The sequence below is a fragment of the Catharus ustulatus genome, chromosome 4 (assembly GCF_009819885.2).
Source record: "Catharus ustulatus isolate bCatUst1 chromosome 4, bCatUst1.pri.v2, whole genome shotgun sequence".
Taxonomy (NCBI): Eukaryota; Metazoa; Chordata; class Aves; order Passeriformes; family Turdidae; genus Catharus; species Catharus ustulatus.
In genome coordinates, this window is record NC_046224.1 from 12,941,364 (window position 1) to 12,967,750 (window position 26,387).

General features: G+C 40.4%; 1 protein-coding gene across 4 annotated transcripts; it reads left to right on the plus strand.

The window, feature by feature from the left end:
- The first annotated feature begins 350 nt into the window (after positions 1-350).
- Positions 351-26,347, plus strand: PMPCB (peptidase, mitochondrial processing subunit beta). Of its 4 annotated transcripts, XM_033056973.1 has the most exons (14): positions 351-434; positions 2,079-2,209; positions 19,834-19,974; positions 20,262-20,348; positions 20,821-20,950; positions 21,305-21,503; positions 22,143-22,222; positions 22,765-22,877; positions 23,483-23,626; positions 24,098-24,261; positions 25,504-25,589; positions 25,665-25,753; positions 25,978-26,053; positions 26,149-26,347. In XM_033056973.1, exons 2-14 carry the CDS (start codon positions 2,159-2,161, stop codon positions 26,211-26,213), a joined length of 1,425 nt encoding a protein of 474 aa, XP_032912864.1. In that variant the 5' UTR covers positions 351-434; positions 2,079-2,158; the 3' UTR covers positions 26,214-26,347. The 4 variants fall into 4 exon arrangements, with proteins under 4 accessions (XP_032912864.1, XP_032912865.1, XP_032912861.1 ...); XM_033056974.1 differs by lacking the exons at positions 351-434; positions 2,079-2,209 and adding an exon at positions 14,811-14,846; XM_033056970.1 differs by lacking the exons at positions 351-434; positions 2,079-2,209 and adding an exon at positions 18,336-18,446.
- The last annotated feature ends 40 nt before the right edge of the window (positions 26,348-26,387 follow it).

Genomic DNA, 26,387 nt, shown 5'->3' on the forward strand with positions numbered 1-26,387 from the left:
TAATTTCTAACACTGCTGGAAGTGTGTATATCAGTGTATTACCGACTGTGCCACACCAGCATGCACAACACAAGAAAATGCCACTCCAGATGTGCTGTTCAACAGAACTAGGATTTTAAACTAGTTTCCTGTTTCAGTATTCCCTGGAGCCAGCTGAGATCTCAGTCTAATCCTGCTTCTTTGGTGGGTTTGATTTTTCGATGTCTTATGCACTAAACTAAGGAAAAGTCCCAAGGGAATATTTGTGCTCAAGTGGTTGTGAAAACCCACAACAGGGATCTCTCTGATTCTTAATACTCCCCAGACTAATATGCTAATATGCTTAGAGGACTGATGTTCCGATCCTGCAGGAGTTGGAACCAGAAGTTACTAACAGATGGGAAGGTTCCAGAAGTTACTAACAGATGGGAATGTTCTAGCCATCTGTGCATGAGGTAAGAGTTTTTGCTTGGCATCTAGTCTTAAGAAATGGAGATTTAATAGTTTTATTTCCATCAGTGGCATGTACTCCTGACGACTCATGCACTTTTACTACTCAGACTGACCCTATATGAAAGTAGAAAAGTTATGAGAGCTTCTTTGTACTGCAGAGAGGCACAAATATGGAGGGATAGGAGAGTGGGGTTATTTAGAGGTCAGTGCATTTGTCTTTCCTCACAATGAAGTTTAACAGCTGAAACAATAATTTTTTATTGAAATTTTTGGGGTATAGCATTTCATTAACTACTTGGAAGAATAAGTTCCTTAAACTAGCTTAATTTGCTTAATGCAACAACCTGTATCTTAATTAGAATCACACAGTATTTCATGAATTGCATCTGCAGTGGTGTCCTTCCCTTGAAGATGGTACATTAATCATGGGCAGAACAGCTTGACTAACTTGATTATAAAATTTTTCTTGATGAAAGGTTTAACCTTCTATACAAGTGAAATTTATCCATATTTTGTTTATGTCTTTGAAGTGTAGTGTTAATGTATTTTTCACAAAATATAATTTAGTTGGTTGACATAAGCTGATACTCATTGTCTTGGCCAGTAACTGAAGAACAATGTAAAGCAAGAAAAAAATAGAAATTCTTACAGTAAAAATTTTATAGCTTTATAACTTAACTGTCTGAACTTAATTGAAAATCCTCCTAGATGACAGAGTAAAAATGTTGTGCCATCTTTCACTCCATCCTAGAATATCAAGTCATAATCCAAAATCCCTTTTGGCTGTGGTTTGGTATATGCTAGGCAATGTTTACTGTTATAGTGCAGATGCAGTTTATTGCAGAAAAAACCCACACTTGCTGGAACAGTTTGTGCTGGATATGTGAGCGAAATAAACTATCCTAGCAAAAAAATTTTTCATCACTCTAATGTTGGCCATACAGGAAGTTTTACTGGCATAGAAATTTAGCACCGAAAGGAATTCTACTAGGCTAGTAAAAGCCTCTCTGGCAAAACTGGCCCATATTGGGACATAACCAGAAAGCATAACCTTGCCCTTCTAATTACAGTGTGCAGAAGTAACCACCCTTAGGGTATCCACCCTCTTCAGGAGGGAACTTGAGGGAGAAAATTTATTTGGCACCTGTTGCAGGCAGAGGCAAGCAGAATTTCAAATCATGTTGGATGGTAAGTTACCTAGTGAAAGAGGGTTGCACAACCAGCTCATATACATATGTGTATGTATATACACATACACACACATAAGTAAAAAATGCTTCACAGTAATGTTTAATCAAAACATTGACTTATGTACAATATTTATATATAATAAATATATAATAATGAAATTACTGTAAATGTTATGTTTGCAATGACAAATCCAAGTCTCTTACATGATAAAGAATTTGACAATTTTGAGGACTGTAGAGAGGGAACGTATGAGTTGCAGTTAATGCTCAAAAGCACATTTTGTTTTATTCTCTGATGCCTTGCTGGCATACTTTAACTTCTGCTTAGGGAACACAACTGGGAAAGATAATAAACTGGAATTATAACAGAGACATTTACTCTGTGTTAAATCAGTAACAGGTCAGGAACATTCTCCTGCCCTGACACTAAATTCTCCAATGCCTGTATTTTCACAGAGATAAACCTTCCTAGCCCTGAGGAGCAGCTGGCTGTATCAGAATTGCTGTTAAAAGTCTTACCAGGCCCATGCTAATCCATGCTGATGCTTGGGCACTATGTTGGGAGAATGCTCTTCAGCAAAACTCAGGTAGCAAACTTGCTAGTGATTTAATGCTTATTAAAGAGCAATAATGTCCACCATATGTTGTAGTTTACTGGAACACATCTAGCCTAGACAACATCTGATCTTGAGATTTAGCCTTGTATCTCAGAAGAAATGAAAGTGTTTAGCTTTGTTTCCAAAATTGGTAAAGCTTGGCAGTGTCATTGTGAACAAGCGCTACTGTGAGATGATACTGTTACAGTCAGTACCTGACACTGTATTGTTATTGCATAGCATTTTGCAAAATTGCTATAATTAAAATTTACTTAGGAAGTTAAATTACAGTGTTTAAAAGGCTGCATCAGATCCAGATTCCTTTGTGAGTGGCATTGTTCAGAAAGAAAAATCCTTGTCCTTTTGCAATTGAATTTGTAATTGAGCACAAGATTTAAAAACCATTATGGATTTACAACGGAGAAAAAATTAAGAATATATAGAATAGCTGCTAACACAGGTTGATATGAATGTTTTGACTTTTAATTGTGATTTAGAAATTATAGAACATTGTGCTGTTTTCATTGCAGGCAAGATGCTGACAAACTGTTTCTTTGTGTCTAAATGCATTCCAGAAGAGCATTCTTCTGTCATTTTAGAGTGATACTAAAATGGATTGAGTTTGTGAATTATCCTTTGTTTAAGGGAGCATTTCTCATGCGTAGTGTCAAGACTTGAGTGTGAATGTTGGCAATTGTGAAGGTCTTAACTATACCGTGTAATTTTAATTTCTGATATGACCAGGTCACTGTCTGAATATGCAGTGATCCTTATTCTCATGCCATTTATATGTGTGGCTTCATTTTTTTGTGTTTTGTGGCTCTAAGACGTATTTGTCTCTAGCTCTGTGTGTTTATTCACCTCAGAGCAAACAGGTTAACTCTGAGGCACATACATCATCTGACAACCCTGGTGCTGGGTCTCAATCGGTCTTTAAGATGGCCTGGCTGCCTTCACGGCTGGGAATGTTGCCCTTTGGCAGAGTCTTCTGGAATGTGGGGGGTGGAAATTCAGCCTGTCAAGACACTGCTTCCTTGTTTGGTATACAGTTGGCATGAAAAATGAGAGGGCTGCTAGCACTGGCAGCACTACAGTGTCCTCTGATATGGCCAAGATGGAAATGCATAGGAAGGGAAGGAGGCATGTTAGGAGACTATGGAAGGACATGGACATGCTGGGGCTGTCCCAGGCTCTGTACATCTGCAGGCATATCTAGACTGCCTCCAGGGGATGCTCATAGGGTGCACAGGCCTGAGTTCTCACCAGCAGTATCCCAAATAGATTGATTTCCAGATGATTTTGGAGGTACACCAATACAATGATGAGCTGATCATGGAAGTGAAAGGTCAGTTCAACTATTTATTCTATATGCTTCACAGCAGCTGTTTGTAAAGCTGCAGGGTATTAAAACTGTCTCTCCCTTCTCATCAATATGAACATAACACCTTCCAAATCCAACAGACATTGTTGGAGGTTCATAGATGTTTATTTCTGCTAAAAAGGGACATATCTGTTTGGAGATCCTAAGACTGTAACAACTTGTTTGAATTCACTATCTGTCTCATTTTTGATTCTAAATTTGGTATAATACCACTGATAACAATGTAGATAAAACCCATGATGGTCATGGAGGAACTGGGGCTCATATATACTGTCAGAGCACATGTAGAAAGACAAAGCCACATAGAAGCCTAAAATAATGTAGAAAGAATGAAATTGTAAACAAGCTTGGTGTCCTCTTCATTTCTGTTTACTGCTCTGCATTTTCACCCTTTCAGGGCAATAATCCAAGCCCACTTCTTCCCATCCTTCTATGACATCTGTTTTGGCAAGAGGCAGTGAGTGCTGTGGTTAGTCCAGTTAGTCCATATGTGCCAGTACTCCTGCCCACTGCCAGCTGGCTTGTGCTCAGGTAACACATGCTGCTGTGTTCTGCCTATGTTTCCCATACTCATGGAACTAATTTGAGTCTCCTTCTTATATCCAGATACTGGTAAAGAAAATTAATAGGAACTTAATTACTTTGGGCTTATATTAGGCTTACTTCAGGTGTATACTATTACCTCTGCTCTTCCTACTATGAGTAAGTAAGGATTTATAATACTTAAACAATAGTAATGAACTTGTACTATTGAGATGCTCCCGATGCCTTAAGTTTTAGCTTTCATGTTTTCCGGATTCTGTACTGCATGAGTGTGGAACTCTGAACTTCATATGGAGTCTTAGTAAGTTCTCTTCACAGTTTAGTTAGACAAAACAATCTTTTTCCAGCCTGAGAACCAAGGACACCATTGCAGCTTCAGGCCCAAAAAGTACAAACAACAGCAAAGTGAGGAGAGAAATCTGGGAGGATGGGGCTTCACAATCTGAAGCTGTAATTGGACAATTAACCCCAATATGCAAAAGCTTATAAAAGTGTGAAAATTCATGACTTGCTATCCATATTGGGTGTAGTTATGGCTGCCCAAGGTGTAGTCTTTGAAGGCCTTTCTAATAAATACCTACTTTATTTCTTTAACACTGTCTACCTCAGTTCTAGGTAGGCTCTCTAGGCATCACTTCAAGGCCTTGGTCCCTTGACTGACCACAACAGATGGCTTTGGAGCACATTTTATATCCTACCAAACACAAATTTCTAATGTTTACTTTCTGTGAAAACCAGACTGCAGGAAAAAAACCACTCATCCGGTTTCTTCACCATGTAAACTGGGATGCAGCTGAGTTGTCCACCTTTACTAAGAAACATGGAAATGCTCTAAGATTTCCTAATCCATTTAATCCATCTCTCCATCCGAATCTTTCTTTCCTTCTTTCATGTATCATTGAAATCGGCCAATAAGCTTGAGAAAAGGCACAGAGCATGATTTCACAAAAAAAGGGCTAAAATCAGATGATGATGATGGTATTGTAAAAGACATAATTAATAATTGCATATAAGTCAGAGTTTATATTACAATGAAAAATACGTTGTGTAAAAGGAAAACAAAGAACAAATAAGTACTTTTTAAAGTCATATAAAGATACTGTAGGGAAGTAATCATAAATGAAGTTATGTAACAATGAGGTAAGTCAGAGCTTCCTTGTGATTGCTTGTAGTTATTCAGAATGATGACCATCCTTTTCTTTGTCTCAATAAAACTTTTTTAGGTTTATCATACAAGCATCATACAAATACATGACAAGAAGGGGATTCAATAAATCCCATTGTCCAAACCACTACATTCAGTGAGGGTCTTTCACAATTGGAGTGTTATTGTAACTGTCAGCATCCCATGCAGCCATGCTCTGTGCTACGTGGAGCTGCTTTCAGCTGCCAAGCTGCTGCTCTGGCACTAGTGAAACTGCTGGGTTCCCAGGATACTGGCACTCTGAAGTGTGTCTGAAACCTCTTCTTCATCCACACCTCCCAGGAGGGAGAGAGAGAGAAAGCAAATGCACATTGGTTTTAACAGCTGACACTGAATAGAGGAGAGATTTATAAATAAATGGAAGTAAAGAATGAGGGCATGTGACTGAAGCCATGACAGTCACTTTTTGGTATGGCAACAGATAAGCAGCGCTCTGAGTGACAAAATGTCAGTCTGAATATGTAGACACTGTGATGATGTCAAAAGAATCTCATTTGAATTGGGATTCAGGAGGATCCTCTATTTAAATCCTGTCTGAACTACTGACAGGCTGCATGACCTTTTACAATATACAGAGCTCCATGGGTCAAACTGATCTTTGCTGCAACTAAATTGACTACAATGGAATTATTCTGTGACTGAACTTGATTTCTCAGACATCAGTCAACACAGCTGGTTCACTGAATAAATGAAAGAAAGTAATCATAGATGTCACTGGGAAACAGATGCATCTGAACTGAGTCTTTTAGTTTTGGCAAAAGTGGAGCAGAAATGCAAAACTTTTACTTAAAATAAATAAATAGTTGTTGATAGTGGGTTCTTGATAATGTAAACTCTCTGAAGGTAACAAAGGTGAGAAAGTGTCATTGTCTTTTCTAAAGGGAGTGTAAATATCACATATGTTATTTAAACTTGGAAAATAATAGATGCTTCTCTAAGTAGTCTGGTATCAATTGATTTTTCTTTTAAAAATTAATAATGACAAATGACTCAGGTATTTATGCTGTCATTTACATTACAATGCTGCACACTGGTAAGCTTCTTCCATAGAAAATGCTTTTAGAGTCAAATAACAAAATAATTGTGTTATTTAATAAAGGGTAATTGTTATAAGAGTGTCAGGGGCAGAATGGGAGCTTCAGGCAAAGTTTATTGGGGAACCCTCCCCCCTGCCTGTTGAGTTACAAGCTGCAAAAAGGACCCTCTAAACTCCTCAAAAAGGAGTCTGGGTGGAGCTGGATCCATGCCTAGTCCCAGACTTTCAATGGTTTATTTCTAAAGTATTATATTAGTGTAATTGAGCCTTTATACAACTTTGTCTCACAGGATTAAAGATGGCAAAACAGATATATTTACATGAATAAAGTGGATAAGAATTTAAATTGATTATCATGATGAAAAGACTAAAAGACCTTAATCAGAATTATTTACTGCTCAATATAGGTACCTATAACTACTAGTATGGTGCACTATGTATTGAAGCAATATTGAAACAATGATTAAAGCTAGCAAAATAATTATGGAAATTGATGTTACTCACCCATACAATGCCTGTGGGCAAACCTCTTGCTCAGCTCCGAGGTTTAACCTTGAGGGGTGTCCCCACCTCTGGGAAAAATCTCCACACTCACTCCAAGAAGGGATATGTTAGAAAACCGTGCCATTAAAAAGTGGGACTGAGTTTTTATAGTACAGAGTGATTGACTATCAGTCACATGTCTCCAGGCTATATTATCAGTACTATCACTTGTTGGCTTCTTTAGCAGGAACTCTGCCACATCCTCAGTGGTGCCAGTTTCTGCTGGGAAACACTGTTCTTCCTCTGAATGTTAAATTTTGGGAATGGTAAATCAGGCTGGTCTCAGCATTCTTCGCTACCAGTGTAACTTGCATGAGGTGGGAACCTCATGAACTTCAGTGAGGCCACGTACATGGTCCTGCACATGAGTTGGGGAGATCCCAAGCAAAGTACAGTTTGGGCAGGGGATGGATCAAGAGCAGCCCAGGAGGGGAGGACTTGGAGGTGTTCATAAATGATAAGCACAACATGACCTGACTATGCGCACTCCCAGTCCAGAAAGGCAAATGTATCCCGGGCTGCATCCAGAGCAGCATGACCAGCAGGTCAAAGGTGAGACTGCACCTGGAGTACTGCATCCAGGTCTGGGGTCCCAACATAAGCAGGATGTGGACCTGTTAAAGTCAGTCCAGAGAAGGTGAGCAGAGGATTGGAGCACCTCTCCTATGAAGACAGACTCAGGGAGTTGGAGCTGTTCAGCCTGGAAAAGAGAAGACTTCAGGGCACCTTCCAGTACCTAGAGGGGACCTACAGGAAAGCTGGAGAGAGATTTTTTACAAGGGTATGTAGTGACAGGACAAGGAGGAACTGCTCCAAACTGAAAGACAATAGGTTTAAATTAGATAATTAGAAGAAATTCTTTACTTCAGGGGTGGTGAGGCACTGGAACAGTTTGCCAGGGAAGTGTTCAAGACCAGACTGGATGGAGTTTTGAGCAACATGGACTAGTGGAAGGTGTCCCTGCCTATGGAAGGTTGGAACTAGATGATCTTTAAGGTCCCTTCCAACCTGAGCTGTTCTGTGATGCTGTGAAATGAATCAGCTCAAGAACATGTTTTCAAGCCCAGCTGAAAGGCTTCTGTATCTGTATACCTGCGTCACTAAGTGCGCTAGTTTTGCCTGGAAAATTTTCTTCATAGTAGCTGGTATGGGCTAAATGTTGGGTTTGTGCTGGAAACAGTGTTTCTAATTCAGGGATATTTTTTATTTTATTAAGCAGTGCTTACACAAAATCAAGGCCTTTTCTGTTTCTCACCCCACCCCACCAGCAAATGGGCTGGTGGTGCACAAAAAATTAGAAAGGAGACACAACCAGGACAGTCAACCCCAACTGACCACAGGGATATTCTGCACCATATGGCATCATGCTCAGTACAGGAAGCTGGGGAGAGCAAAGGAAGGAGGGGTTTAACAAGTAGAAAAAAATATTTGGCATAATTTAAGAAAACTTGGAGAGGTGACACTGGTACAATTTTTCATTTTTTCATGCCAATTTAGTAATGGGGACAACAAAGTTGCTTCTTTAGATGTGATAAAAAAAGAGATCTTAAAGGGTTTTCCAGTTCATCCTCTTTCTTCAGAGCAGAATCCACTCTATCTAATAATCAGCTTCTGACAGATATTTATTCAATCTGACCTTGAAAATTTGCAATTATACTGATTCTTCTGATTTCTCCATAGTCAGCTACTGTGTAACATTCTTTACCATTCAAAAACTTATTTTAAAATATAACTTAAATCTTCAAGTTGCAATTTAAGGCTATTGCTTCTTGCCATATCAATGGGCATGAAGAACACTTTGTATTTCTGCAATACTTTCTACATATTTGAGAACTGATATATTTTCCTTCAATCCTCTCATTGCTAAACTAAAGAATTCTTTCAGTCTTACCTCTTATCATCACAATCTTACATTTTCTATACCTCTGAAAGTTACATGGTTCTACTGTGGTTTATTTATTGGAGAGAAGTCACAAGTTTTCTTTATTGTTTGTTGAGGTTTTTTTACAGAATGTTACTTTTAATAGGCTGTTTTCTGGCAACACCACATTACTTCTTATTTATCACCACAGGATTGCAGGATAATTTAATTAGAAGGGGATCATAGGAAGTCCCTAGTCCAACCCTTTCTGAAACCAGGGTCAGCTATGAGTTCAGATCAGACTTGATCCTGCTGGATTTTGAAAACCTGCAAGAGCAGAGACTTCACAAGCTCTGTGGACAATTAGTTCCACAGCTTGACTGACACATGGTGAAAATGTTTCCCCCTAAATCTAGCTTGAACCTTTCACATTTCAATTTATGCCTATTACTTGTCACTCTCTCACCATTCAGCAGTCTGAGGAGTCTGGCTCTATTTTCTTGATGACTTCCTCTTGGCTATTGTATAGATGCTTAGGACTATTTATTATTACTGTTGTTATTGTTGTTGTTAATATTGCTGTTCTTTCTATTATTGTTGTTGTTGTAGTAGAGGAGGAGTAGTAGTAGTAGTAAAAAGGTGAATAACTACCTTTCCTGAATTCCTGAGGTTTGTATTATTTTTTCCATTGGTATGCTTGACAATTCCTTTCTTATTTAACTGACATGTTCCTTATTTAGAGAGCAAATGAAGCATTTTCGTCCTTAATAGAGTACTAGTAGAGAATGGTTACAGGTTATAGCAGGCTGACACAAACATTTAATTTATCTAAGTTATCTTTATCTGTTCTTTCCCTTTCCTACCTGGAAGTCTTACTCTTATTCTCTAAGTTACAAATGAAAGCAAGCCATCCCACATGAGCATTTGGAGAAGTCAAAGCAAGGAGGTTTAAAAAGAGACATTAGGAAGTAGTTCTTTACCAAAAGGGTGGCCAAATGCTGGAACAGGCTTCCTAGAGAGGTGGTCAGTCCTCAAACCTGACAGTGTTTAAGGAGCATTTGGACAATGCCCTTAACAGCACATTTTAACTTTAAGTCAGCCCTGAATGGGTCAGGCAGTTGGACTACGTGGCCATTGTCGGTCCCTTCCAGCTGAAATGTTCCATTCCATTCCATTCCATTCCATTCCATTCCATTCCATTCCATTCCATTCCATTCCATTCCATTCCATTCCATTCCATTCCATTCCATTCCATTCCATTCATGTTCTTGTTGTGTCAGCCACTGTTATATGCAAGTGAAGTAATCTGTTTAAAAGGCAAGTACTCTGAATTAAGTTGAAGGTCTCATTGACTCTCCTGAACTTTGATTTGGGACTTTAGAGTCTGTGGCTGTAAAGATCAGATAGCAAATCTAAACTATGCACACAGTTCCTAGTGCTTTAATGTGGACTGTGTAGATGTGTTGTCTTTATTCAAGTGTACATGATTGGGGCTGGCATCATAGAGTGGTTTTGGTTGGAAGGGACCCTAAAGGTCATCTGGTTCCAACTCTCCTGCCATGGGTGGGTACACACTAGGTCAGGTTGCTCAGAGCCCCATCCAGCCTGGTCTCAAACACATACATGGATGAGGAGTCTGCAACCTCTCTGGGGTAGATTTTTTGTAGACACAGAGAGAGTCAATCCATAAATTTCTGAAAAATGCATGAGTACTTCATATGGATGAAATAAAAAATGGAATGACACATATTTTTTCATTTATTTGTCCACAGGCTACTGAAAACTTTGGAAAATAGTGTAATGGAATAGTTCCAAGAAGATTTGGGGTGTTTAGTATTTCTCAGTAAATCCTTTATGATCAATTTATATGTATAATTATACTAAAAATTACTCGTAATGCTTAACTTATAATTCTAAAAGAAAAGATTGAGAAGTAGATAAATTCACTTCTAGAATGTCAAGACTGGAAAATACAGATTTATCATGGTGGAAAAAGAAAAGGTGGAAAAGACAAAAGGAATAGCTGTGAAATTCGTGCACTGTGCAGCTGGAACCAGGTTCTGGAGCCTTCTGGGTTTATTTTTATTGGGAAAAATGTTTCAGGATAAAATAAATACATTACATAATACAAAAGTAGATCTGCCAGCATTAATAGACCAGCAGGATGACTGATAGGCACAGTCAGAAACACATGAGATTATGGCTAATGCTTGAATTAGTGCAACCCCTGTGCAATACTATCAATGCAGTAACTGCAATCAGCTAGAGAGTAAGTGCCCATCCCTTAATTCTCTTGGATTAACTTAGTAGTAATGACTTGGATTCCTATTCCAGACCATATTTTGTTTGACATACTATAGCTTATCTGCTTTGAAGACCATGTCATGTTTGAAAATGCCTCTTAGGTGGATCTCTTAAGCCTCTCATATTAACCCAGTTCTTACATACTTAGTTAAATGCGATTTCCAAATTAAAAAAAAAAATCTCTTTCAGAGGCACATAGGTACTCTCATGCCTCACAGTCAGCATCTGAAGTTCAAAAGGCAAACATGGAAGCAAATGTATTTAAGGTATACTGGATCTCTATGTGTTTGTGTCAATTTGTTTGTCTTCTGGACATTGCAAACTTACAGCTTGTTTACAAATCAACGTATTAACACACATGCACTGAAATTCTCGCACTGCAAACCTGAGCATGCAAGCCTCGAGTTGCATGGCTTTCGTGATGGAAAAGCATTACAGTGTACATCAGCTACAAAAAAAACCTGTGCATGCACACTGTCTGGGTTCAGTAGATGTTTGGAAGCTTTCTTGGAATTACTGCACTGCACTGGCTGCCAAATATCTGGAAGTCAGAAGAAAAATGTAGAAGTGTTAGGGAAGAAAATGACTAGCAAAAGCAGCTGTCTCCATAAAAAATGGTAGTCTGCCATTCTAGGCTATAATAGGATTTGAGAAAGACATTAATCTGGGACATAGAGCACAGTGGGTTGGTTTAAGAAGCTTCAGAAATTGTTTTCCTTCAGTGGACTGTAAAAAAGGCCAGTGAATCTGAAATCAGTCTGAAAAAATAACATTTAGTGAAATGCACAACTAAACTCAGTGCAATCAGATCATGAAGTTGAAATTTAAAAGTTTGAATATCAGCTCTAACAAGTTAGCCTCTTATGTGAGCAGAAATATATGACCAATGATATTCCACATTTCCAAACTTCTTATATAATATCCCAAACTTTCTCTTTCCTAACCATCTGTCAACACTCCTGGCTTTTCCCTTGATGCCTTCTACACTGTGGTTGTTTATCACACTAAAATCAGCACAAAATCCAGTTGCTTGAACCTTGAATATGTGCATGCATAAAAAAACCGAACAACTTTTTGTAATACAAAATATATAACTCAAGGAATACTCATGTGATTACTGTATTTATATTTAATTAATGGCAAGCACTCAGTATTTAAAACTACGTAAAGATGCTGCAAAATTTCCATCCTCCTGCATTAAAATGCTGTAGTCCCTTACAGAATGTAAGTTCAACTTGTTGTGCCCTTGAGAAAATGCATTTATAATCTGTATAATAGCCTGTAATATATTAAAATATATGGATCTGGTATTTAGATAAGGGATATTTAGATACATGGGATGAGCTCCTATTCTGAAGTTCAGGATAAGGTTTGTTTTGCCTGAAGGTAGCTGCCTAGAAGTTGGGTGTTTGAGTCTGCTGAACTAGTAATTCATTTCTCTACAATCAGTGAGGGAGGGAGGTACCATGAGGAGACATTTCTAAGTAACCACCCTGAGAGAGGTGTCCAGAGTACAAAGGTGCCTGTTTCCCTCCACTGACTACTGAAAGAGCACAGAGGGCTAGTTTTATGCAGCTGAGGTGTGATGAGTGATACAGATTTTGTACATGAGCACAAGGGAGGCCCTACAGCACAGAGAGATGAGTTGGGACACAAATTTGGCCAGTCTACAATAATGTGATGAACCCTAAAAGTCTACAACACGATGGCAATCAGCCAGGCTGGGAAATCAAGTAAGGAGCTGGATAGAGCTGTAAAGCAGAATATGTTGTTTCCACAGTTGGAGTGCAACAGGGAAGCCTGATAGCTAAACAAAACCTGCCCTGGATCAATGACTATTTTGGGGAAGTCTATAATCACACTGTATTATTATCAGTATAAAACTACATGGTCTGTAGTTTGTGTTGGCTAAGCATTAGTGAGATTATAGGAATTAAAGAGTGAGAAAGCAGGTTTTAAGAGAGGAAATAAAAGAGAAAACTCGGTTATCTGGATATTACAATAGCATGTAAGTGTACATTTACTGTATTATAAATGGTGATGAGTAGCATTAGCAGCATTTTTGGGTAATGGAAAATCTACTTTCCTTCCACAGGTTGTTGAAAAATGCTCACAGCATTGCTACCTGAACAATGCTGAAGAGAGGAGGAATGAATCAGAGAATCAAAAGAATGGTGGCCATCTTGGTTGCCTGAACAGGTGCCAAATTCTAGTATTTTTCAGTAGCTGCATTAATTTCAGTTTTCATTGTGTTCATTTTAGTTGAATCATCCTTGAGATTTGGGTGAATTCTTAATTATTTTCTGGAGAAAATATTCACTGAAGTCACTCTTTCTTAAAATTAGAAAAAGATTGAAATAAATGTTGGAGTTTTGGAAACTCATCTACCATTGAATCAAAATAATACTCTGAAACAGGGAACCTGTATGTGGTTATAGTCACAGGGAAGGATGGAAATTACACTTGTGTACAATGCAAACAAAAGCAATAAAAAAGGACTGATCCTTATTCTGCAGTGAGTCTGCTAAAGGGCAAGGAGAAACCTATCTGTTTAGCTAAATCAGATTAATCTACCCACTGGAATTTCCTGTTGAGTTACTGCATCAGGCAGAATCATTTGTATGGCATGCTATTCTTGAAAAATTGTTGTTATGAGCTGTCCAAACTCCTTCCATTTATCTTTCTGATAAAAGCCCTCAGCTGTCAGGTAGTGGGCTGTCTGGCACTTATGGACTTACTTATTTCACTGCATAAATACTTACGAGAAAAAAGAGAACTGCATGCAGACAGAATACTGTAATATTCCCTGAAGAAAGCTTTTAATCAACAGCTTCAAAAGAGTGCTCTGTTAATGAGCAACTGAGATGTTACAAATTCAGCCAGCAGCCTCTATGTTTAATTTAGACAGTCTTCCTTGCAGCTTTAGAGTACAAAAGACCAGTGTCAATGGTCTGTAGGCCTTTGCAGTTGCTGCCCAGTGGTTAGCCATGGGAAAGAAAAGCTATTACAATTTAATTAGCTGAAGGGTAACTTCTAGGTAATGCTGATAAAAATAATCAGCTAGATGCCAGTGAACAGCTGGCATGAAAATCAGACAACATAATGTCTGTAAAGTTTGATTTGTATTCTCAAAACAGCTTTATTCCCAAAAAGCCTTCCAACCCACTCCTCTACAAAATAATGTATTGTTTCTTGAGCCCATGTTTTTAGGCTTGTTTGAATTCTGCTTGCTTGGCTGAGATCAAGCCAATTCCTGGCAGCTGGATTTCAGCATATTCATTAAAGGCAATACTGTATCATTGCTTTAAAAAGATAGTAGATTGTAAATTAGCAGTGAACACGATGACTCTACAAAAAGCTAACACAGCATTAAGGAGTACTTTCGCTGAAGGCAATTTCAGTTGTTAATGTTTACTGTGTGATGGTTTCAGCAATTCTGAAGGTCTTTTTCCTTAGCAGTGCTGTTCTAATGCTTAGTTCCTTTGTCCTCTTGCTCTGGAGCAGGATCAGCCTGTAATAGGATAGTTGTTCCCAAGTACTTCTGTAATAAGCTGATCATGATAGTGTGTCTCGCTGATATGAACTTTTTCTTTATTTCAGCAGAAATACTTTATATATAATTGAAAGAAAAGCCTTTCAAGATCATCCTTTCTTTGCTCAAACCAAGATTGCCATCCAAGTGCAGAGCTATAGAAGTGTTGGTTTCACAGTGTTGTGTTCAGCCCCTGTGCTGACATGTGGTTATATGTACATCAGGTATGGGTAAACAGATTTCTCATTTATATCACTGCTACCACATGGAATTGTTTTATAAAGTAGAAATGTTACTCTAGAAGCAGCAAGTTAGATCTATGAGTGCTGGCACCAGCACCATGTGAATCTTTTTTCCTAGGGGGTAGTGTAGAGTCTCTCCCATGTGTGAGCTGATAGTGCAGCACCTCCTGAGCTGGTGGTTCCTGGAATGGCCTTTTCTTTGAGATGCCTGTGTCATTTGGTTGATACTGTACAGTAATGAATATGGAAACCTTATTTCCTCAGAAAACCTGTTGGAATTGTGTAATTCATACTGTGCATTACTACTGGTTTCAGTGGAGTTCTTGACAAGTTTTAAGCTTAAAAAGTGAAAGTGGCCTTTGGTCCTTTTCCAGGCACCTCTTGAAGAGGGATACTGATCTAAAATAGCTACTTAGTGTGAAATACAAAGCTCCCATACTTAGGGTGAAATCTGTAATCTGGATTTCAAGGAAACAGATTTTCATCTTGAGACTCTCACCTACATAATCCACTCAAAGGCTCTGTGGCATCTTGAAATTAGCAGGCAACAATTTATCCATCATGCTGATGACAAGGACATAATTTATACAGAACTTCTTTCTTTTAGCCTGGGCCTTTCTATTCCATTATTACTTGAGACTGGACACATAATAACTATGAAGAAAGGTCAATTTTTTCCATCTGGAATGTGCAGATAATACTGTTTACCTTAACCAGAGGGATATTTTGAGTATTCCCTGTTACAGTATTCCATTTCTAAATAATCTCATTGTATTAAAAAAATTGTTAAAACCATTTAAAAAGAAGTGTTTTATAAAAGTTGAGTGGTGAATATTTACATATTTAGCTTCTACTGTTAGAACACCAGTATTTGTTTTATTTTATTGTACTTTTAGCTGGCTAATAAGATTTCTTAATTTAGAGTTGCATCTTTTTAATGACCTTTTCTGGATGCTAAATTTTAGATTACATTTACATATGAGACACTCCTATTTTGTAAAGTAGGAGACATGTTATGGGGATAATCAGTTTATCTTAAGATGTAATTCTATGTCTAGCAAGGATTCAAATTTCTAGGATGGCTAATGGGTTAGTGAAATCTGGTAAAACATCTCTGAGATTAATTCCAGCATAATGAGATCAGTTAGATCGAGCTGTAAAATGGAACAGAAGCTTAATTTTAATTTTCAGACACTAGTTTGGTGCTTTGCTTTTTTCCTTTTACAACTTGACAGAGCTCTATTTGAAATTTTAAAAATGCTGGAACTGGATGGATCTTTTGAATATGCATAAACTAAATGGGAGAAATGAAACAAACAAACAAAAAAAAGTAGCTAATTTCATGTAAGGTTAGATTTTCTATACCATGGAAACTAATTTGACTCCAATGTAAATTCTCTGGTGAAAGCTGCATGCTTTGAAGCTGTAACATCCTTCTTACACAGGCTGTGTGGGCACTAAAATAGTACAGGCAGCAAAGTAACAGTAACAATTTCAGTGAGAGATCTACAGTTCCATATGTGGTCAAGGCATCTTTGTCAAATTAGGAAGCATCTGGTTACTTGGCATTTAGGTTTCTATTTTAACCTATGTGTTAACAACACTATCACTTTCATTTTTAGTTGTATGCAGTACATCACGTTTTGGGGATTTATTACTCTTACGCAATTACAGTTCTTGTAACAGAAACTGGACAAGCCTAGCTGCAGGACTAAGCTGCTGTTTAAACACAGAGCTTATGAATCGGCAGTGCAAACGTGTTAGGGCAGTCAGTGCAATTTCATTCTGAAGTGCCAAGGGAGCAAGAACTTGGCTATATACACAAAATACCCCTGAAAAACGATACATTTAAAATATAGTGGATTTTTCTGAAACCAGTCCATGTTTTGGAGTCTGAGAAGCTAAATCTCAGAGCCTTCTCACACTTGAGCATCTGTGCCTGTTCAGGAACTACCAACAATCCCCAGTGTCTATTAACAGTCACAGTAGTTTTTGTCACCTAAAATCTGCATGTGACTGATAACATTTCAGGGGGAAGGGAGCAACGCTTCGACAGCTCTCGAGAATCACCTCTGAGTAACAGTTGCAGGAGACAGTTCATCCTGAACAGAAGCATTCTCAGTTCCCACCATTTTCACCCTCTTCCTCCTGATCATGTGCCAAGAGCCCAGCTTTTTTCCTCACCTTAGAGCGGGCAAGGCGGGGAAGGTTTGTGGTGTCTGTGCAGAGGCAGAGGGTGTCAGAAGTACTGTGCTACCACTGAGGCACTCAGGGTTAGGAAAGCGGAACCTAGAAACAAGTGCTTCCCTCAGCATTAGTAGTACAGATTTCTTCGGCACTGAAATGAAGTTGCTTCCACTGGTACACTTTCAGAACTTTTCCCAGCCCAAATGTGGCTGTTGTCAAGTAGCATTCCCACAGGGCCTTCCCAGCCCCTGGCAGCTGGGAGGGACCATTCCCAGCAGTTTGCAGTGCTGTGTCTGGAGCTGAGGCTTTCCCAGCAGTTTGCAGTGCTGTGTCTGGAGCTGAGGCATTGCCAGCAGTTTGCAGTGCTGTGTCTGGAGCTGAGGCATTGCCAGCAGTTTGCAGTGCTGTGTCTGGAGCTGAGGCATTGCCAGCAGTTTGCAGTGCTGTGTCTGGAGCTGAGGCATTCCCAGCAGTTTGCAGTGCTGTGTCTGGAGCTGAGGCATTCCCAGCAGTTTGCAGTGCTGTGTCTGGAGCTGAGGCTTTCCCAGCAGTTTGCAGTGCTGTGTCTGGAGCTGAGGCATTGCCAGCAGTTTGCAGTGCTGTGTCTGGAGCTGAGGCATTCCCAGCAGTTTGCAGTGCTGTGTCTGGAGCTGAGGGAGCTCACCAGCGCTGGCACAGACTCGCCGGAGCGCTGAATTTACTGCTGTGCCTGAAGCCCTGCTGTGCACAGCAAGTGTTTCAGCTCCGTTGCACACACGTCTCAGAAGAAGACTCCAGGCTGTTCCAGCCTCGGGATTTGCCCAGTCCTGCGGGGAATGTCCCGCAGGAAGCGCAGCGCCCTCAGCCAGCCCTGCCGAAGGGGCCCGGGGCAGCCGCAGGAGCCGCAGCGCGCAGGGCTGTGCCCACGGCAGCTCACGGAGCAGCCGGAAGGCAGCGCTTTGTGTTTATTGAACCTGGCCATAATGGAATATCGGCAGGAAAAAGGCTTTCCTGAACTGCGCTGCTCGGGTGCACCGAGGAGAGCGGACCATTAAAACCAAGCCCCAGGGCTGCCAGAGCTCCAGGAGCGGTTGGACAACGCTCTCAGATACACGGTGGGATGGCTGTGCTTGTCCTGTGCAGGGCGAGCAGTGGGCTCGATGGTCCCTGTGGGTCCCTTCCAACCCGGGACATTCCCCGAGTCTCACTTCCCTGGGACATGCCAATGCAGTTTCCGCTGCCCCACGGCGCCCCCCGGCGGGGGCGGCTGGAACTGCCCCGCGCCTGCGCGCCTCCGAAGGCCGCCCCGCCCACCACGGCGTCAAGATGGCGGCGTCTGCAGCACGCTCAGCGGCCCGGCGGCTTCTCTTGCCCTGGTCCGCCCGCCTGGTGCGAGCGCCCAGCGCGGCGCAACGGGTGAGGCGGCGGGGCGGGCTGGGGAGCGGAGCGGAGTGAGGCGCGGCAGCGTGGGCGCCGCGGTGGCTCCGAGCGCTGGTGCTCGGGCTGCCGCTGAGGGGACGCGGGGAGTTGGAGGCCGCAGGGCGCGGTGCATGGTGGGAGTTGTAGGCGCGGTGCACGGCGGGAGGTGTAGTAAGCGAATAGTTTGCCCTGATCAGATTTGTGTGTGGCGGCTGGTCCGGGGCTCTTCAGCGTGAGGAGGATGTCAGTGAAATGGAGATGTTCAGCAGGGATGAACTGGGCTGGAACGTGTGCTCTGTGAGGAGAGGCTGAGGGTCCGGACCTTGTTCATACTGGAGAAGCTGTGGCTTCAGCTGGAGCTGTGAGAGAAGCTGTGAGAAGTATCAGTGGCAGCACCCTGGAGAGGGTTGTCAGGAATATCAAACCAGGCCTGTCACAGTGGGGCACGGTGGCAGGATGAGAGACAGCGGGCATAAGCTGAAACAAGAGGGGAAAAACTGTGTATGTGGCAGTCAAGCAACGGAGCAGGTTGCTCACAGAGCCATGCAGTTTCTCACCATCTCGGGAGATTGTCAGTACCCAGGTGCAAAAAGTCCTGAGCAAAGTGGTCTGACCAAGTTGATCCTGCTTGGAGCAGGAAGTTGCACTAGAGACCTCCAGAGGACCCTTGAAACCTGAATTGTGCTGTGATTCTGAAATAAGTGAGTTTTAAGCGATCTAACCTATTCTAGGATGAGAATGGGTGAGAGCTGGATTTTGTACTTTCATGTTTAGGGCAGTTATATGGGGAGAGAAATCTTTGTTTATTTGAAACATTTGAAATCACAGCTGTTTGTGAGACAGCTGTTTGCCTGAATTTGGGATAGATATTTTCATTTCTTGTTAGTGAAAAATGATTGCAGTAAGCTTCTTTTCTACCTCTCTCTCACATAATGTGCTTTAACTGCCACATGGTTATACTGCTCTGATCAATGGGTGATGGATTTGCAGTCCTGGCACAGGTCCTTGGGGTATATCTTGCTTCACTTTAGAAAGCAAGTACCTAGGAAAATTCCAGATGGTAAAGGTCCTGCAGGCTCTTGCTGGCAGAAGTGGGAAACAAAGTGTGGCTGGCTATGAGAGTAACAGCTCCTTATGTCAGGCTGGAGGGCAGCAGATGCATCTCCTCACTTGTAGTTATCTTCAGGGCTTGTTTCAGATTCAGGTTAGTGCTTTGCTAATGTGAAGTAGTGGTGAATGGCAGTCCTGAATTCTTTCCCTTATAAATGCATGCTTTGAGAAAGATCCACATGCTTAATGCCTAAGTTCAGCAATGCATTTTTCAGAAAAGCATCCTTGGATATAACTAAACAATCTGAGTGTGACTGATGATCTTCCTTTCCAGCGTGTGCATGTTGGAACAGGGAGGCTCACAGTTTCCAAAGCAGCTACAGAAGTAATCTTAAATGTCCCTGAAACTAGGGTGAGTCCTTTGGAAAATGGCTTGCAAGTAGCTTCTGAAGACTCTGGACTCTCAACATGCACAGTAAGTAACTTACAAAAATAGAAAGTTTTTTGTGTCTATTCCTGTATGTTCATTTCCTCGTGGAACTAAATTGCATTTGCATTTCAATATTTATTAACAACTCTTCCTAGAACTTGAGCTCAGACATAGAAGTCTTAAGACTTCTGTTGATTTGTAATTAAATTTTTTGTGAAGATGAATTTTCTTTTTCTTGAAAACATGCTCTATTTAAGAAAAAGCCATAGCAAAGCTGTTAGCTGGTAAAAAAAAAAGCTGGTAAAAACTTTTTTTTTTTCTTCTTCACTGAGGTTGGGCTTTGGATTGATGCTGGAAGCAGGTATGAAAATGAGAAGAACAATGGAACTGCTCACTTTCTCGAGCATATGGCTTTCAAGGTGAGTATGAATATTTATGTAGATGTTTACAATGGGTTTTTGAGTTATTTATCCTTAAAAATCAATGATAAAAACTTTGCCAGAATTGTATAAATAAGTGTTCCAAATTGAAATGAGAAAAATAACTCGGACAGCTAAGACTTTGGTTTCCTTTAGAAAGTGAAGCTAAAATCCTAGTTCTGTGTAACTGTTACACAACTATGGATTACACAGATCTAATTTTTAAACTCATTTTTACCTTCTTATAGTAGTCTTAGAAGACACACAGTTATCCTTTAGCTAGCTTTTTATTTTAACTTTGGAGCATAGTAGGATTTATATCTGACTTTCAAGCTTGGTGAGATTAATATGCCAATTTTATTTCCAGAATGCATTTTCTTTCTCTTGATCATGACTTTTCCAGACAAGAAGTAGTAATGATGAGTAGATGAATTGAAGGGTCTAATGTGATTTTCTTAATGTTTTATTTCAGGGAACTAAAAAGAGATCTCAGTTAGACCTTGAACTGGAGATTGAGAACATGGGTGCTCATCTGAATGCGTACACATCCAGGGAACAAACTGTGTATTATGCAAAGGCTTTTTCAAAAGATTTACCAAGAGGTAATTGCTCTCATTCATCAATAAAGCTGCAAAGAACAGCATGCTTATCCAGCTTCCAGTGAGATGACACAGAATGATGCTTTTGCAGTGTTAGAGTCCCTTCCTTGCCAGGTGAAAAGTCCATTCTTGAACTTTACAAGAATGTGGGATTACAGGTTTGGGAAGGAGCCAGCAAGGAAGCTGATATTTCAAATGTTTTTCTCTTCAGAGTCCAAGACCTTTTAGACTTCTCTCTTCCTGTCCCCTTGCTAGTCTTATTAGCACTTGCACTTTGGGGTGGGTTTCACTTTTGGAACCAGATTTTTCTAGTAGTCTGAAAATACTTTTTTCATTTCCATCTCTGTTTGCAATTAGCTGTGGAAATTCTTGCTGACATAATTCAGAACAGTACCCTGGGAGAGGCAGAGATTGAGCGTGAGCGAGGAGTTATACTTCGAGAGATGCAGGAGGTTGAAACCAATTTGCAAGAAGTTGTCTTTGATTACCTTCATGCCACAGCCTACCAGAATACAGCCCTAGGACGGACAATTTTAGGACCCACTGAAAATATCAAGTATGTCCAAAACTACATCTGTCGTTAATTGTGTGGTAAATTTTATATATTGAGAAAGACTAATCTAAAAATACAGAGAACAGTGCCAGAGTTAATTTTTATCCTGGAGAGCAGCTGACATTGCACTGAATATAATTGTAAGTAGAACCCCTGTATTGCCTTAGTTGTGAACTTCTGATGTTCTCTGTTAGACTTCGGGTTTTTTGGCCACATTTTTCTCCTGTCTTCCTGCACTTTTGTGCATCAGACACAAAGTTAGAAATACTTCTTTTTCCTATAGGTCACATATCAGGCATTATTGTAAGCACACAGTGTTTACACTGTTCTTTCATTTGTTTGGACCAGTATAGATCAGGGGACTGCTAAATGTGCTGCTTTCAAAGGAAAGGAGATCATTAGTGCATCCTGTGTCCACCTGACTGAGTTGGAATTCTCACTTTTTCTCAGGAAGCTAGAAGAGCTTTTTATCCAGTTCCTGTTTGCTTTTTAGAAAGTCACTCTTCTTTTAGCTTTCTGCCTCTACTCTGAACATTGGCAGCATTTTAAATTATTTTGATATTGTATTGTTATATAGATTTATCTCTTTTTACTCTAATAAACTTTACTGACACAGTAGTGCTGTCTCTTTCCTGTTTTTAGATCCATAAATCGTAATGACTTGGTGGAGTACATAACAACACATTACAAAGGACCCAGAATGGTCTTGGCTGCTGCTGGAGGTCAGTATGGGATACTGATCCTTGATCATGTGAAACTATTCTTGAAACAGTGGTCTGTGTCTGTGGGAACATGATGAATTACCCATTGTTCAGTAGGTCCTGTTTGTTGTTAGCGCTGTGTAGCCGTGTGTGTTTTGTGTGTTTGTACCCTTTGAGCTTTTGTTCCCTTTTCCTCTCAGTAATATTCCAGAAACCTTAAATCAGGAACAAGAAGTGAATTGGAGGTCTAAGTCATCCTTCCATGTGGGCAGGAAAAAAGGGTCCTAGAAGGTGTGAACAGGGAATCCAGAGAGAAAGAAGTAAGATTAAGGCTTGGAAAAGAGCAAAGAGCTTGATTTGATGTAGTTTTAATGGAAGGCTGTTAAGGAGAACCAAGAAGGGGGAATCATGATGATCTTGCTCTGTGTAAAGGAAATGTGGGAAGAATCTGCAAGTGGGGTATTGAAGAAGGGGTACAAAAATTACTGCTTTAAACTGTGCAGCAATTTAAATTAACTCTTTACAGAGTAACATCACAAAACATGTGAAATACCTTTGTTCAGGGGTCTCTCATGACGAACTGTTTGACCTGGCGAAGTGCCATTTTGGTAACTTGCCATCTGCTCCAGAAGGAGGACTGCCACCCCTGCCACCTTGTAGCTTCACAGGTAGTGAGGTAAGCTGCTGGGTGGCTTTTTGAGCAGGCCCTTTTATCCCTCACATGTGCTCTCTGCTGAGGAGAGAGGGCTGCTGTGCCACACACTAAGCACATGAAAAGGTTTCTTGCCCCCAGTGGTGACAGTGGAGTAGCTGCTTTCCACAGCAGTTCTTCCCATCCTTTGTTGGACAGGCCTAACTGCCACCACGTTTTATGCTTCATCACTTCCTTATCCCTGCTCCTACTTTCCTTTTATCCTCTTGACTATGGTGTTGGAGCATTTCTACTTGTTGATAATCACCAATTTAAAGAAGGTCGCAGAGAACCGAGGCATCCATGTTCTATTCCCATCTCTATTAAAGTTTTACAAAGTCATGAGATTTCCTTTCTGCTGATATCATAAAATGACCTGTAATGGCCTCTCTGTGTATGTTGGCAGAGTGAACTGAAATTGCCCCAGGGGACACCCAATTAAGGCTGATGTTAAATTAATCTTCATATGCTTTAATTTTAGTGCATGTTTTGTAATCCAGCTGTAATGGAAAAGTCTGTTTCCTGCTGTTTAACTTGCCCTATGCCTGAGTGTGTACAGGTTGCAGTAGAGCTGCTCTCCTGTGTTCCAGATTCGGATAAGGGATGACAAGATGCCCCTGGCACACCTGGCCATTGCTGTGGAAGCTGCCGGCTGGTCAGACCCAGATACAATCCCACTCATGGTAGCCAATACTCTGCTAGGGAACTGGGATCGGTCCTTTGGAGGAGGAGTGGTGAGTGAGCCTGCAAGCACTGTCCTGCTCTTAATGAGGTTGGTGGGATCTCCCTGACTTGGGCACTGCCCAAGGACAGAAAGGGGATCCCGTTGTGAGTCTAAGAGAATTTGTTACCCAGGATCTAGGAGAATCTTCAGTAAACCACCAAAATAGAGATAACTTGAGGTTTGCCAGCCCTCATGGGAAGTAGGATGTTTTATACCTGTATGTCATCAGAACCTGTGGGTATCAGTAATTAATTGTCCCTTTCTTGAACCTAAGTGTCTTTATGATTTTGGATCAAATCTGGGGTGTTATTTTGAAGTGTGATATTACATGCAAGGAAAGAAATGGTTGAAGAGCTAATAATTAACCTGGTAGCTACTACTGCATGTTCTGTCATCATTGAAATGAAAATGGGAAATTATGGAGGTGACTAGTAAGCTTTCAAAAAACTTTATAAAGTAATATTCTTTTATTTTGCCTCAGCAGAGTTTGTCCAGTAAACTTGCTCAGATTGCCTGCCATGGTAACCTGTGTCACAGTTTCCAGTCCTTCAATACCTGCTACACTGACACAGGGCTGTGGGGACTCTATATGGTCTGTGAGCCATCCACTATTGAGGACATGGTGCACTTTGTTCAGAGAGAATGGTAAGCTACCAAGTTGTTCTCTGAAAAGATTGTTTCTAGTGGAGGAATACAATTTAAAAAGAAAGTATTTAAAGAGAATATTTTTTTCTGCTTGGGCTTGCCTTGGAACAAAAAACACATCAAATTCTGAACTTTGGCACCCAAAGCAAAGTCCCAATACCCAGTTTTTGGCACCCTTACTTGGAGTGAATAGCTTAAGATGTAAATTTTGTTCCTTGTATAAGAGAACATGGCAGGGTTTTTTGGGGTTTTTTTGACTGGCAAATGGCTGAAGTTATGAAACTGTCAGACCTTTTAGAATATTAGTCAGTGTACAGCCTGTGAGCTGCAAGAGCCACCTCTGAAAGAGTGAATACTTGTGTATGAGAAAAATGAATGTGCAATTACCAGACAGTATTAGGAGTCACCCAGTCTGCAGTGGCTGCAGTTGATGTACCAGGTGCTGGTGTTAGCTCTAGTGAATACATAGGGAAATGAAAGTTGAGCTGTCACATATGGAAATTTGAAACCTATTATTCTAGACAGAATTAATTCATCTGAGTCTTAAATCTGTATTGAAGGATGTCCGTAGAACTGCAGATGCTATTAAAAACACATATATGTTACTTAGGAGCACTGATTTAAAAGACTTGAAACAAGCCTTGAAAATGAGGAGTTTCTTTAATCACATAAATTGCTTCTATCCCATTATTCTATGAGTTCCCTGTTAAGTCATGGAGAAAAAGGTTATCACTTTGCCTTTGTTTGCTGCAGGGAAGATACAGACGATTTGTGGGACAAGAATTTAGTGTTAAGCTATTTAATGCATCCCCTTCTCTGCACAAAATGTTCCGTAGGCAGTGTGGCAAATCATTACCCACCAAGAGAGCAGTCAGGAAGTAATGGATTGCCTTCTGGCTAATTACCTCTTATCTAGTTGCTTGGCTCCTACTTTCTTAGCAACATCCATTCTCAAGTTAGCAAGTACAGACTGCACTTGCCTCAAAATATTTATTTAATAAAATGAAATACAGTTTTTCTAAGAGAAAAAGCTTGCTCTTGGGTATATTGGTATGCTTCCAAAACCCTACTCTTAGGCTACTGCTTTGTATGGCTTGTTTTCCAAGCTGTCTTACCAGCTTTGTCTACAGAAAAGTAGTGCCTGGTAGGTGCAGTAATGCCTATGCACCTCCTTATCACAGATAATCCTGTGTGCTACAGACCACCATTATTGAATGCCTTTGGATTTAAACTGTTTTTCAGGATAAGACTTTGCACAAGTGTTACAGAAAATGAAGTAGCTCGAGCAAAAAATCTTCTAAAGACAAATATGCTGCTACAACTTGATGGTGAGACTTATGAGAACTTTTTATTCTTTGTGGAGCTGTAGGCTTGTAACTGAAGCATTTTCCCCCCTATTTTAGGGTCCACACCAATCTGTGAAGACATTGGAAGACAAATGCTATGTTATAAGCGCCGAATCCCAATTCCTGAACTTGAGGCAAGAATTGAAGTAAGTGGCATTCATGTTGCAACTTTGAAAAGGCCATCAAGAAAATTACTTGCTACAGAATGTGCCAATATAGAAATTGTATCTCTTCTTCAGCTGAGAAGAAATTTCCAACTGAGAAAACTTTCAAGTGTTTTGTTGCCTGCTGCCTTGGATTTTACAAAATTAAGATCAGAAAAGGTTTTAAAATGGGATTGTAACAAAGATGCCTCTTTTACTCCTTTTAGGCTATTGATGCTCAGACTATTAGAGAAATCTGCACAAAGTACATCTGTGACAAGCATCCTGCAGTTGCTGCCGTGGGTATGTGGTATAAGTTTCCCCATCCTCCCATAACCCACCCAGACCCCTTGCTGTGAGTTGAGCATGTGTCATGGCCAACTTTCTTTAACTTCCAGGTCCAATTGAACAACTTCCAGAGTATAGCAAAATCTGCAGTGGCATGAATTTGCTTCGTGAGTAGTGAATAACAAGAACTTCCAGCTTATTTTAGCTTTAAAAAACCAGGAAAACAACAAAAAACATGCAACAAACCAACGACACCCCTGTTTAAAACTTTGGAGTTGCTTTTGAGAAGATTAAAACTCAAGAACCAGCCCCTCTTGTGTGTCTGTATAATGAAGAAAGGAATGGAAAC